This window comes from Lutra lutra, chromosome 6, assembly GCF_902655055.1.
Source record: "Lutra lutra chromosome 6, mLutLut1.2, whole genome shotgun sequence".
In the NCBI taxonomy this organism is placed as follows: Eukaryota; Metazoa; Chordata; class Mammalia; order Carnivora; family Mustelidae; genus Lutra; species Lutra lutra.
The window spans coordinates 820,572-834,448 of NC_062283.1; the positions used below are offsets into that span (position 1 = coordinate 820,572).

Genomic DNA, 13,877 nt, shown 5'->3' on the forward strand with positions numbered 1-13,877 from the left:
GTCCCCTCCCTCTCCATCTGCCTGAGTTGATACACAAATCAACTCCACCTGCTCATGCTTTCCTCATTCTTGCTCTCTCACTCACTCTCTAATAAATAAATAAAATCTTTTTAAAAAAAAAAGAAAGAAACTGGTCCATACCATGCTATGCTATTAGAAACTGAAGTCCATACCATTAAAACTGAAAATACGTTTCAGTGAAAATATCATGTGCCTCTTTTTTAACATCCATTTATTCAGCTTGTACTCTCTCCTTTTTAATATTATGTTCACTTGTGTATTAAAATTACAAAAATAGCTAAAAGTTGAGACCCAAGCCTTAAACCAATATAGAAATGTTTACAACCATAAAGAAAAAGTCCTATATTTTGATTCGCAACATTAAATTACATAATGTGTAATTTCAGGTTTGACACATTTAATCAGGATTCCTGGGACCTTATGTGACCCAAAGCTTAAACTGAGCCAGTGATGCTTTGAACCTGCAAAACCTAGCTAACACGTGTTTTAGAAACTGTACGTGTATTGTGAATGCTCCTAGCCTTCTTCAGTCATACAGCATACCTAGAGGACGTGCTCACTTCCCAACTCGCTAACTGAAGGCATTCAGTAAACCACGGTAAGTCCAATCGATCGCAACCAAAGAAGCGTGGTAATTAAACATCACACAGTGTTAGGAGAAGCTGACAGCCATCAAACACTTACTATGGAAACATAAACCTAAGAGCATATTGGATACTATGTTCTAATATTGAAGGAAACTCAAAAGACATATAAACAATTTTTAATGAGCAATATTGTCTAGAGATCCAAATTTTGATAATCTACCTATTAAAAGACAAGGGGGTGATTACTATAAACATCAGGATAGTGACTATTTTGGGGAAAGGGAGAAGTAATGATTGGGCTACAACTGGAAGAAGCTCCTGGGGTGCTTGTCACGGTTCAACTCCTTGATCTGCCTGTTGGTTACAAGAAATTCACCTTAACTCATCAGACTTTTGCTTTTCTCTCTATGTTTTGTTGTATAACAAAACTGTTCTTTTTTTTTTTTTTTTTTTTTTTTTGACAGAGATCTCAAGTAGTTGGAGAGGCAGGCAGAGAGAGAGAGAGGAGAAAGCAGGCTTCCCGCTGAGCAGAGAGCCCGATGCAGGGCTCGATCCTAGGACCCTGGGACCATGACCTGAGCCGAAGGCAGAGCTTAACGCACTAAGCCACCCAGGTGCCCCACAAAACTGTTCTTTTAATGAAGTCATGTTGAATTGACTTATTCCATGTTATTCCCAGAATAAAGAAAAAGAGCCAGTGCCTGGATGTAGGGATGAGGCACTGATTAAGGACAGCTATGAAACTCTGAAAACGGGAGTTGTATGAACATTCTGTAGGAGACCTCGTTCCTAGGGCAGAAGAGTGGATCCTGCTTTCTGAGTCTATTTCAGCTCTAAATTTCTGTGGCCGTTGAATCCCCACGCTATTCCACCTTAAGGGGGCAAAGAACTCTAGTGCATTTTGTAGTCAAGGCATGCTGGGAGCTAAGTCCTCTGTCCTCTGTCCTCCGCTGCCTCTGGGTTTATCAGTTCAGTATATATATTGTGTGTTTCACTTTGTGTACATGAATGTCTATGCATTTAAAAAGTCATACAGATGTAAAATTTTAAGCATTCCAAGTTTAGTTCTAGCCTATCACAGTAATATCAGTATGAAAAATGAAGAGAGCAGGGGTAAACAGAATAATAATTTGTGGGTAAATGAATACAATTTTTAATTTTGAGAATTAAATATAAACCAAGTTCTGTTCCTAGTGTTTTCACAAATACTAACCCACAACACCTCCCTTTGAGGAATATTATTGTCTTTACTGAACATACAGAGAAATCTGATGTGCAAACAGTTTACATAATTGCCCAAGGACACATTACCTCCAAGTAGTGAGCCTGGGCTTTGACACCAAGCTGAGTCCAGAATCTGTGCACTTAAGCACTATGCCCAACTTACCTGATATCTACCACATAAATACATTTAATTTCCATGTTGTATTGAGAAAAAATATATCCCTATCTCATACTACTTAGTAATAACAGCTCCTTTTCATGATACAACATTTTCATGTTCTAACTAAACTGCTTGTAACAAATACTATAGGTAATTTAATTTACCTTACTTTACTGTAAATGCAGCAAATAAATATATCAGTCCTTGTCCCCAAACACACTATGAATACTAAGTACCCTAGGTCTGAAATTCATGGTCAGAAATTATATGCATAGGGCACCTGGGTGGCTCAGTGGGTTAAGCAGCTGCCTTAGGCTCAGGTCATGATCTCAGGGTTCTGGAGTCGAGTCCGCATAGGGCTCTCTGCTCAGCAGGAAGCCTGCTTCCCTCTCTCTCTCTGCCTACGTGTGATCTCTCCTGTCAAATAAATAAATAAAATCTCTTTTTTAAAGAAATTATATGCATAAAACACTTATAAACCAAAAAAAACCTTAAAAGATTATAAATAATTCAAAGATTAAACATTCCATCTATTTAATGATATGATATTCAGAAATAGTGAAATTTATGTTCTCCTAATCCCTTTTCTGTAATCTTTCAGAATTGAAATGAGGCTTTACCTATAGAGTTCCAAAGCAACCAGAGGATTGACTCATATATTTGGTAAAGGCCAAGCAGAGAAACAACTCACTGACTACTTACTGAGCTACATCTTGTTTGAGTGACCGATTCTGCTAATGGTCAGGTGAGCAGGAGCTGACACAGGTGGTTGCTGTGTGTGAGTGATAGCCAGTGTTTCTGGAATCCGTTTTTAACTCTATGACAAGTGAGTAGGCTGTTTATACGGTGTGATAGTGGTCATGAAAGGTATTCCAAGAAACACATGGCCTCTGTACATGGAAATGAAGGTTAAAAGGAAAGACAGCATTTTCCTGGCACCAAAAAAGATCACTATAATTGGGAACACCAAAATACACAGGAGAGCTGTGTCTGCAATGACGAACAGGAGGGGAGAAGAGAGGAGGAGGTTGTGGGGACGGTGATAGCGATGGCTGGAATGAACACATCTAGAAGTGAATATGGAAAGTGATCCTGCTACCAAACAGTGCAGCTTATTCCAAGAAAATGGGTCATTTAACTTTTTATCTTAAACTCCATTCCTTGACAAGGGAAAAATATGTCATGCATTCAAGAAGGAACAATACCTCAAAATATATCCCGCTCTTCAATTATAACATTAACTTCATGGATTTCTTAATTAATCAAAATACACAGAACCATAGGTGTCATGGTATATTAAATCCTTTCAATGATTTACAATTCAGTGTGATTGGGTTTACCATTTTATTGTTAAAACCATTCTGGTTATGAGTGAACACAGAGAGGCTTCTGGCACAGAACACAAGAAAGCGTTAACAGAGGTGTTCCAAATGAGAGAAAACACAAGAATGAGTGAGTTTGGGATATTCATGGCAAACTACAGAGATTTTTATTTCTGCCTAGGGCTGATGCTATTTTGATTACCACGATCTTGTCTCCTAGACTTTCCTAAGGAGCCATGGACACAAACAATGGAAGTTCCACAACAGATTTCATCCTGCTGGGCTTTTCTGATCGACCCCAATTAGAACCCATCATCTCTGGGGTGGTCTTCATCTTCTATATTGTGACTCTGGTAGGAAACACCACCATCATTCTTGTATCTTATCTAGACACCCAACTCCATACGCCCATGTATTTCTTCTTATCCAATCTGTCCTTTTTGGATCTCTGCTATACGACTAGCATTATCCCCCAAATGCTGGTAAATCTATGGGGTCCGACAAGGTCTATTACATATGGAGGGTGTGTGCTCCAGTTCTTCTTTGCCCTTGACCTGGGATCCACTGAATGTCTTCTCTTGGCTGTGATGGCCTATGACCGCTATGCTGCTGTCTGTCAACCTCTTCACTATACGGTCATAATGAACCCTCAACTTTGCCAGAAGATGGTGCTCACTGCCTGGTTAGGTGGTCTTGGAAGTGCCTTAATTGTTTGCTCCTTGACTTTGAATTTGCCAAGATGTGGGCACCGGGAGGTAGATAATTTTTTGTGTGAGATGCCAGCATTGATCAAGATGGCTTGTGTCTATTCAAAAGTAATTGAGATCACTGTCTTTGCTCTTGGAGTGGTATTTCTTCTAGCACCTATATCACTAATTCTTATCTCATATGGAGTTATCACTCAAGCTGTCATGAGGATCAAATCAGAGGCAAGATGGCATAAGATCCTTAATACATGTGGTTCCCACCTCACAGTAGTAACTCTATTTTACGGAACAATCATTTACATGTATATGAGGCCACAGAATAGCACATCCCAAGATGAGGGGAAGTTCCTTACTCTCTTTTATGCAATCATCACACCCAGCCTTAACCCTCTGATCTACACTTTAAGAAACAAAGATGTAAAGAGTGCAGTAAAGAGAATATTACATGTAGAAAAATGGTCAGCCAAGTCATGAGTTAGATGGAAGAGAGCTAGGAAATAATACTGACCTTTACCAACAGAAGATGAACTGATTCATTTATGCAAAGAGCTCTTAATGGGTGTTCACCACATACCAAGATTTGTTGTAGATATTGACTTTGTAAATAAATAGGAAATAGATAAAAATTACAAGGAGAAAGAGATACAGACACATAAAGAAGCTTCATACAGAGAGAGGAGCAAGATGGTGGAAGAGTAGGACACCCAAATATCATCAGGTCCCAGGAATTCAGCTAGATAGTTATCAAACCATTCCAAACACCTACAAACTCAACAGGAGACAGAAGAGAAGAAGAGCAGCAATTCTAGGAACAGAAAAGCCACCACTTTATGGAAAGTAGGACATGCAGAGAAATGAATCTGAGGTAACCTACGGGAAGACAGACCACAGTGGGGAGGAACAAGGGTGGTGCAGTTCTGCCTCGGACAAAGACATTTGAGAATCACTACAACAGGCCTCTCCCCCAGAAGATCAGCAAGAAATCCAGCCAAGACCAAGTTCACTGATCAACGAGAACTGCGGAATTCCAGAGATACAGGGATGCAACACATAGAATTCTTGGCTTTTTTCCATGATTCTTTAGTCTTTCAAAGTTAAATTTTTTCATTTTATTTTCTCTTATTCTTTTTTAATTTTTCCTCTTTCATATTTTAATGATTTTAACTACTTTATCTTAGCAATACCTTTTTTAAATCTTTTTAAATTTTCATTGTTAAAGTCATATTTTATCCCTTCATTGTATTTAACCTTATTTTTTGTATACATATAGTTTTTTTTTCTTTAAAAAATTTTGGCATACAGTTTCTTCTAATAGATCAAAATATACCCTAAATCTAGTGCACAGCTCTGTTCTAATCCAGCCTGATCACATTCTTTCCTCTTTTTTTTATTCTTAATTCAACCAACTTATCTTATCAATTCCTTTTTTAGAATCTTTTTAAATTTTCATCTTTACAGTCATATTCCATTGCTTCATCATGTTCACCCTTATTTGTGTGTGTGTGTGTGTATATATATACATATATAAGTTTTTCTTTCTTTAAAACTTTGGGAGGTAGTTTCTTCTAGCAGACCAAAATACACCCAAAATCAAACGTGTGGTTCTGTTCTATTCACTAGTCTAATATATATATATATAATTTGTTTTCTTTTTTCCCCCTTTCTTCTACACTCAGTTTTGGGTCTCTTCTGATTTACTTAGTGTATATTTTTCTGGGGTCATTGCTATCCTTTTAGTATTTTGTTCTCTCATTCATCTATTTATATCTGGATAAAATGACAAAGCAGAAAATCTCACCTCAAAAAAAAAAAAAAAGAACAAGAGGCAATACCAATGGCTAGGGATCTAATCAATATGGACATTAGTAATATGTCAGAACTAGAGTTCAGAATGATGATTATCAAGGGGCTAGCTGCACCGAAAAAATCATGGAAGATACTAGAGAATCCCTTTCAAGAGAAATAAAAGAACTAAAATCTAACCAAGTTAAAATTTAAAAAGCTATTAATGAGGTGCAATAAAAAATGGAGGCTCTTGGGGCGCCTGGGTGGCTCAGTGGGTTAAGCCGCTGCCTTCGGCTCAGGTCATGATCTCAGGGTCCTGGGATCAAGTCCCGTATCGGGTTCTCTGCTCAGCAGAGATCCTGCTTCCCTCTCTCTCTCTGCCTGCCTCTCCATCTACTTGTGATCTCTCTCTGTCAAATAAATAAATAAAATCTTTAAAAAAAAATGGAGGCTCTTACTGCTAGGATAAATGAGGCAGAAGAGAGAATTAGGGATATAGAAGACCAAATGATGGAAAATAAAGAAGCTGAGAAAAGAAAGACAAACAACTACTGGACCACGGGGAGAGAATTCAAGAGATAAGTGATACCATAAGTATTAGAATAATTGGGATTCCAGAAGAAGAAAGAGAGAGTGGGGCAGAAGGTATATTGGAGCAAATTATAGTAGAGAATTTCCTTAATTTGGTGAAGGGAACAAGCATCAAAATCCAGAAGGTACAGAGAATCCCCCTCAAAATCAATAAAAATAGGTCCACAACCCATTAGATAGTTTTACTATCTAATAGTAAAACTTACAAGTCTTAGTGACAAAGAGAAAATCCTGAAAGCAGCTCGGAACAAGAGGTCTGTGACATAAAACAGAGAAATATTAGATTGGCAGCAGACCTACCCACAGAGACCTGGCAGGCCAGGAAGGACTGGCATGATATATTCTGATCACCAAATGAAAAAATATGCAGCCAAGAATACGATATCCAGCTAGGCTGTCATTGAAAATAGAAGAGATAAAAAGCTTCCAGGACAAACAAAAATTAATTTGCAAACACCAAACCAGCCCTATAGGAAATATTGAAAGGGGTCCTCTAAGCAAAGAGAGAACCTAAAAGTAACAGACCAGAAAGGAACAGAGACAATATACAGTAACAGTCACCTTCTAGGCAATACAATGGCACTACATTCATATCTTTCAATAGTTACCCTGAATGTAAATGGGCTAAATGCCCCAATCGAAAGACACAGGGTATCAGATTGGATTAAAAAAAAAAAACAAGCCCCATCAATAGCTGTCTACAAGAAACTCATCTTGGACCCAAAAACACTTCAGATATAAAGTGAGGGCATGGAAAACAATTTACCATGCTAATGGACATCAAAAGAAAGCTGGGGTGGTGATCCTTATATCAGAAAATTAGATTTTAAGCCAAAAACTGTAATAAGAGATGAGGAAGGACACTATGTCATATTTAAAGGGTCTATCCAACAAGAAGATCTAATAATTTTATTTTTTTTCAAAGATTTTATTTATTTATTGGACAAAGAGAGATTACAAGTAGGTAGAGAGGCAGGCAGAGAGGGGTGGGGGAAGCAGGCTCCCTGCTAAGCAGAGATCCCAATGCAGGACTCGATCCCAGGACCCAGAGATCATGACCAGAGCCGAAGGCAGAGGCTTACCCCACTGAGCCACCCAGGTGCCCATGATCTAATAATTTTAAATATCTATGCCCCTAACATGGGAGCAGCCAATTATATAAACTAATTAATGGCAAAATCAAAGAAACACATCAACAATAATACAATAATAGTAGGAGACTTTAACACCACCTGACTGAAATCTATCATATCTATCAATATGACAGATCATCTAACCAAATATCAACAAGGAAATAAGGGCCTTAAATGATTCACTGGACCAGATGGACATCACAGATCTATTCAGAACATTCCATCCCAAAGCAACAGAATACACATTCTTCTCTAGTGCACATGGAACATTCTCCAGAATAGATCACATCCTGGGTCACAAATCAGGTCTCAACTGATTTTCTGACCACAGTGCTCTGAATCTAAAACTCAATCACAAGAGGAAGTTGGAAAGAACCCAAATTCATGGAGGCTAAAGAGTATCCTATTACAGAATGAATGGGTCAACCAGAAAATTAAAGAAGAATTTTAGAAATTCACGGAAAGAAATGAAAATGAAAACACAACTGTTCAAAATCTTTGGGATGCAGCAAAGGTGGCTAAGAGGGAAGTATATAGCAAAACAAACCTTTCTAAAGGAACAAAAAAGTTCTCAACTACACAACTTTAATAAGAAAGATTAGAGCAGAAATCAATGACATAGAAACCAAAAGAACAGTAGAATATATCAATGAAACTAAGAGCTGATTCTTTTTTTTTTTTTAAGATTTTATTTATTTGACTCAGAGACAGAGAGCACAAGCAGGAGGAGCAGCAAGCAGAGGGAGGGGGAGAACCAGACAACCCACAGAGCAGGGAGCCCGATATGGGGTTCCATCCCAGGATCCTGAGATCAGGACCTCAGCTGAAGGCAGAGGCTTAACCAACTGAGCCAGCCAGGCACCCCTAGGAGCTGGTTCTTTGAAAAGATTAAGACTCACCGTTTAATCCCAGCCAGCTCCTCCAGATCTGAGGGAGACTGCTGCAGAATCTCACTGCACACACTCCATCAGAAACAATTTTTTCCTTCAGCAGAAACAAAGCAGCCCAGTAAAATGTGCCTTTGCCTTTCTGGGACCAGAAAGCTGATTCTGTGATTTAGTTCCCTCTTGCTACAACATGTTTATATATTTGTGGGAGTTTTTTGGGGGGTGGGGGTGAAATCATATTGGGTATAAGGTGTGCAGAAAAGTGTGCAAATGGTTAAACGTCCAGCAGGATGAACTTTCATGAAGCAGAAGCACCCACGTGACTACACTCTGTGCACCTCGGTTGCCTACTCCTCTGTGCCCCCTTTAGGCAGTGTCTCCCTGCCTCCCACCTCTACCTGAGGTAGTAATTTTCCTGGCTTCTAACCCGATTGGCTACTTTTGCTTGTTTCTGATCTTATATGAAGGGAACAAAGCAGTATACATGCTTTTGTGTTTGGCTTCTGTCACTAGTCACAGCTAATTGCGTATGTGTTGTGTCACGTGGTAATATTACACTTTGTTATTTCACCGTTGGACATTTGAGTTACTTCCAGTTTTGCTTATTACAAAGGGTGCTGCTGTGAACGGTGGGAACCTGTCTCTTGGTGAAACCATGTATGTATTTCTGCTGTGCTCGTCACTAGGTGCTATTGGGCTGGAGAGTGTGGGAGTTTCCTGAAGCAGTTGTACGATTTGCCGTCCCGGCAGCCACGTTAAAATATACCGTTGCTCGGCAAGCCTGCCAACACTCAGAGCACCTTGTTCCTTTTAGACACCGCAGTAGGCATGCAGTGAGGGCTCCTGAGGTTTTCACTGGCACTTCCCTGTTCACCAATGAAGCTGAGCCTGGAAACATTCCCAGGCTATTTAGACGACTCTGTGATGTGCCTCTTGTTTTGCCACACTTCTACTCAGTTGTCTGCCTTCCGGTGATTGATTTGTAGGAATTATTTATAAGTTTTGGATACTCAGAATATTTTAAATCCATCTGTCATTTAGTCTCTGCTTATTTATTCCCATTCCAGGCTTTGAGGTGGCTTTATTTTACTCTCTAGGTAATCATGCCCCGTTCCCTTCCATACAAGGAGCACTGCAGTTTCCCAGACATGCTATGTCCTCCCCGCTGGAGTGGGGTCAGAGGTCTTATGTTTCTGATCCGTGAGCAGCAGACTTGAGAAAGCCCCAGAAGCTTCTGTGCAGGTGAGTCCTAAAGACTAAAGAAACATAAAGAGTTTCTACTTTCTGTTGTCTTCTTTATCTTAGCAACTTCAGAACATTTCAAAGAGTACTCCCAACTATGAATCTTACACTTAAAATCTTCCAGAAAAACAAATACAGAAAAACTGCACACTGGAGTTACAACCTATCCTTCAAAAAGCATGTGGATCCCTTACACTAGGATCCATTTTATTTTTATCACCGTAGATACAAGTGTGTAATCCCCTCTTATCACACTCTTAACCCACAACCTTCGTCTTCAGGCTTGGTCAGTTACTGGGGTACAATGGGAGTTTCATGCCAGTCTTCCTTGATGTCCTCTTGGCTTTGTTTTCAAAAGGCATATTGATCAACTGGAGAGTATTTCCCTGAGTGATGTAGAAGGACCACTTGAAACTGAGTCAGTGGAGTGCTCATCACAAATACAGATTCCTGAGCAGCACCTGGACCTCCCAGCTAACACCGGGGGCAGGACTGAATCTGCACTCTTAGTAGCACCCCAGTTCATATGCCCACTATGTTTAGGAAGCACTGTACTAGCCTGTGAGCTTCCTGAAGTGAGGGACTAGTTATCCCTAGAACACAGTGGAGTGGACTTCATGATACATAAATATTTGTTATGTGAACTCTGAAAAAGCCACAGGTAACTATTCCCTTATTTCAGTTGGCATGGTTGTATCGCGTCTACTGATAGCATCCTCACTGGGGGATATATTTTATATCATACAGATACTGAAGGTAAACTCTATTCTGGATTTTGATGAAGACATTATTCATAGAATAAGTGGAATCTATGCTAGAAAAGACTTTGCATTCATGTTAGGGAGACAGAACAAATATATTCTCACCTGATTCAATGAGAATTAACAAAATAGCATCTATAAAAATTCAGATATTAGTGCAGAGTGAACAGTAATTTCTTTTTTTCTTCTTGGAGGGGGAATAATTTTTTAATTTAAATTCAATTAACATATAACATATTATTGGTTTCAGAGGTAGAGGTCGGTGATTCATCTTATATAACACCCAGTGCTCATTATTACATCATGTGCCCTCCTTATTGTCCATCACTCTGTTACATCACACCCACCACCTCCCCTCCTGCAACCCTTAGTTTGTGTCCTGTAAGAGTCTCTTGTGGTTTGTCTCCCTCTCAAGTTTCAACTTGTTTTATTTTTTTCTCAGTTTCCCTATGATCCTCTATAGCTGTCTACAAGAAACTCATTTTGGACCCAAAACAAAAAAATTGTTTCTTAAATTCCACATATGAGTGAGATCATATGATAACTGCCTTTCTCTGATTTATTTCACATAGCATAATACCTTCAGTTCCATCCATGACATTACAAATGGAAAAATTTCATTTCTGATGGCTGTATGATATTCCACTCTGTGTGTGTGTGTGTGCGCGTGCACGCATGCGTGCGCACACATGCACACATCTTCTCTATCCATTCACCTATCAATGGACATATGGGCTTCTTCCAGTTTGGCTATTTTGGACATTCCTGCTATGAACATTAGGATGCATGTGCCCCTTCTTTTCACTACATCTGTATATTTGGGGTAAATACCAAGTAGTGCAATTGCTGGGTCATAGGGTAGCTCTATTTTTAACATCTCGAAGAACCTCCATACTATTTTCCAGAGTGGCTGCCCCAGCTTGCATTCCCAGCAACAGTATAGGAGGGTTCCCCTTCCTCTGCTTCCTCGCTAAAATCTGTTGTTCCCTGACTTATTAATTTTAGTAATTTTGAGTGGTGTAAGATGGGGGGATATCACTGTGGTTTTGATTTGTACTTCCCTGATGCCAAGGGATGTGGAGCATTTTCTCATGTGTCTGCTGGCCATTTGTATGTCTTCTTTGGAGAAGTGTCTGTTCGTGTCTTCTGCCCATTTCTTGATGGATTATTTGCTTTTTGGGTGCTGAGTTTGAGAAGTTTTTTATAGATCTCGGATACCGGCCCTTTATCTGTAATGACATTTCCAAATACCTTCTCTCATTCATAGGCTGCCTTTTAGTTGTGTTACTTCCTTCACCATGCAGAAGCTTTTTATCTTGATGAAGTCCCAGTAATTCATTTTTGCCTTTGTTTCCCTTGCCTCCAGAGATGCACGTGTCTAGTAAGAACTTGCTATGGCCAAGGTTAAAGAGGTTGCTGCCTATGTTCTCCTCTAGGATTTCAATGGTTTCCTTCTCAGATTTAGGTCTTTCATCCATTTTTAATTTATTTTTGTGTATGGCATAAGGAAGTGGTCCAGTTTCATTCCTCTGCATGTGGCTTTCCAATTTTCCACACCATTTGTTGAATATCCACTGTATATTCTTTCCTGCTTTGTTAAAGATTAATTGAGCATATTAGTTGTGGGTCCATTCTGGGTTTTCTATTCTCTTCCATTGATCTTTGTGTCTGTTATTTTGCCAGTACCATACTGTCTTGATGACTACAGCTTTGCAATAAAGCTTTAAGTCCAGGATTGTGATACCTAATTTCCTCTGTCTTTGAATAAACAGAAACCCTGATTGGGCTGGATAGACTCTGTTTCTTTTTTTTTTTTTCTTTTTAAAGATTTTGTTTATTTATTTGACAGACAGAGATCACAAGCAGGCAGAGAGGCAGGCAGAGAGAGAGGAGGAAGCAGGCTCCCTGCTGAGCAGAGAGCCCGATGCCAGGCTCCATCCCAGGACCCTGGGATCATGACCTGAGCTGAAGGCAGAGACTTTAACCCACTGAGCCACCCAGGTGCCCCTAGACTCTGTTTCTGTGCAAAATAACCTAGGTTTGAGATCTGAGACTCTGGAGTCATTGGTTTCTCCTCTTTTCTTTATCCTCCTGTGTAATTTTAGACTATTTTTTGACGTCTTGGGCCTCAATCTTCTCAAATGTGAAACGAAGGAATTGTATTTATTCCTTTTTTGTGATCACTATGTACCATCCAGACTTGCAATTCTATTATCCTAATCATTAAATTTGATGCCAGGCAACATACTAAGTGATTTCAGTACATGACCTCATTTAACCCTCAGAACAACTGTAAAAGGTACTTAGACAGGATCCACTTGGCAGATGAGGAAACTGGGACATGAGGTACAACTTGGTCAGAGTCTCACACACACAGGAACCAAGTGAGTTAACCTGAATTCAGTCCCATAGTTAAGTAAATTTGGTTCAATTTTGATGTGCTTTAAGTGACGTTAATTGTGACCATTTGCAAAGATATGCAGTCATCCGACCCACTGAAAGGAACCAAGACCCCTAGAGAAATTGATTACGCCTTGGAGAAATGATGCAGGAAATATGCCAAATAAGCCTGAAATATCTTGTCCTGCTACAGAATAAAAAAGCTAACAAAGACTCTCAGAGTTACATAAAAAGGGCACAGGAGACAAAACAGAGGCACTCCCACCCGCCAAAGAGGAATCATCTGAACATCAAAAATAATGACTCGGATGTGTTTTTTTAAAAATCCATGAGTTTGCAGGGCACCTGGGTGATTCAGCTGGTTAAGTGGCTGACTCTGGATTTTGGCTCAGGTCAGGATCTCAGGGTCCTGGCATCAAGCCCTGCCTCAGGCTCTGTGCTCAGCCACAAGTCGGCTTGAGGACTCTCTCTCTCTTCCTCTCCCTCTGCGCCTCACCCCGGCTCATGCTCTCTCTCTCTCTCTCCCTCTCTCTCTCTCTCCTCCTCTCTCTCTCACATAAACCTTTTTTAAAGATAAATAAAAATAAAAAATCCATGAGCTTGTAAAGAGGTTCAAAAAGAGAAACCAAGGCCAAAAAAAATTAGTTATCAATTGCTGCATAAAACCATACCCTCAAAATTTAGAATCAGACATCGAATATTTATTACCTTACAGTTTCTGTCGACCAGGAACCTGAGAGCAGTTTAGCTGTTGGTGTGGGGTGTCTGCGCTGGGCCGCAGTCATCGGAAGCCTTGGCTGGCGGCTGGAGGATGCAGTTCTAAACTCACTCATATGGCCGTTGACGGGGGGCTTCCGAGGGAGGGAGAGAAAGAGAGACAAAGCTGGAAGCCACAGTCTCTTTCATAACTTTACATTCGAAGTAACGCAACATCACGTCCCCCATATTCAGCTGGTCGCACACACCGGCTCCGGCAGTGTGCGAGGCAGCTACACGAGGAGTGACTCCTGGAAGGCAGGGCTCGCCGCTGGCAGCCTCCAAGGATGGCCAACACACG

The 13,877-nt window shown here is 40.0% G+C and overlaps 2 protein-coding genes across 4 annotated transcripts in view; one reads left to right on the forward strand and one right to left on the reverse strand.

The window, feature by feature from the left end:
• Positions 1–13,877, reverse strand: part of LOC125101887 (olfactory receptor 2W1) — a 311,804-nt gene that overhangs the window by 296,776 nt on the left and 1,151 nt on the right. The window contains exon 1 of one of the 3 annotated variants that reach the window (XM_047732455.1): positions 13,529–13,857. The gene's annotated coding sequence lies outside the window, so the exon portion shown is untranslated. Of the gene's footprint in view, positions 1–13,528; positions 13,858–13,877 lie in introns of those variants that run through there. The other 2 variants (XM_047732452.1, XM_047732454.1) reach the window with 2 other exon arrangements.
• On the forward strand, positions 3,551–4,495 carry LOC125101892 (olfactory receptor 2W1-like). Its single transcript, XM_047732460.1, has one exon. It carries the CDS (start codon positions 3,551–3,553, stop codon positions 4,493–4,495), a length of 945 nt encoding a protein of 314 aa, XP_047588416.1.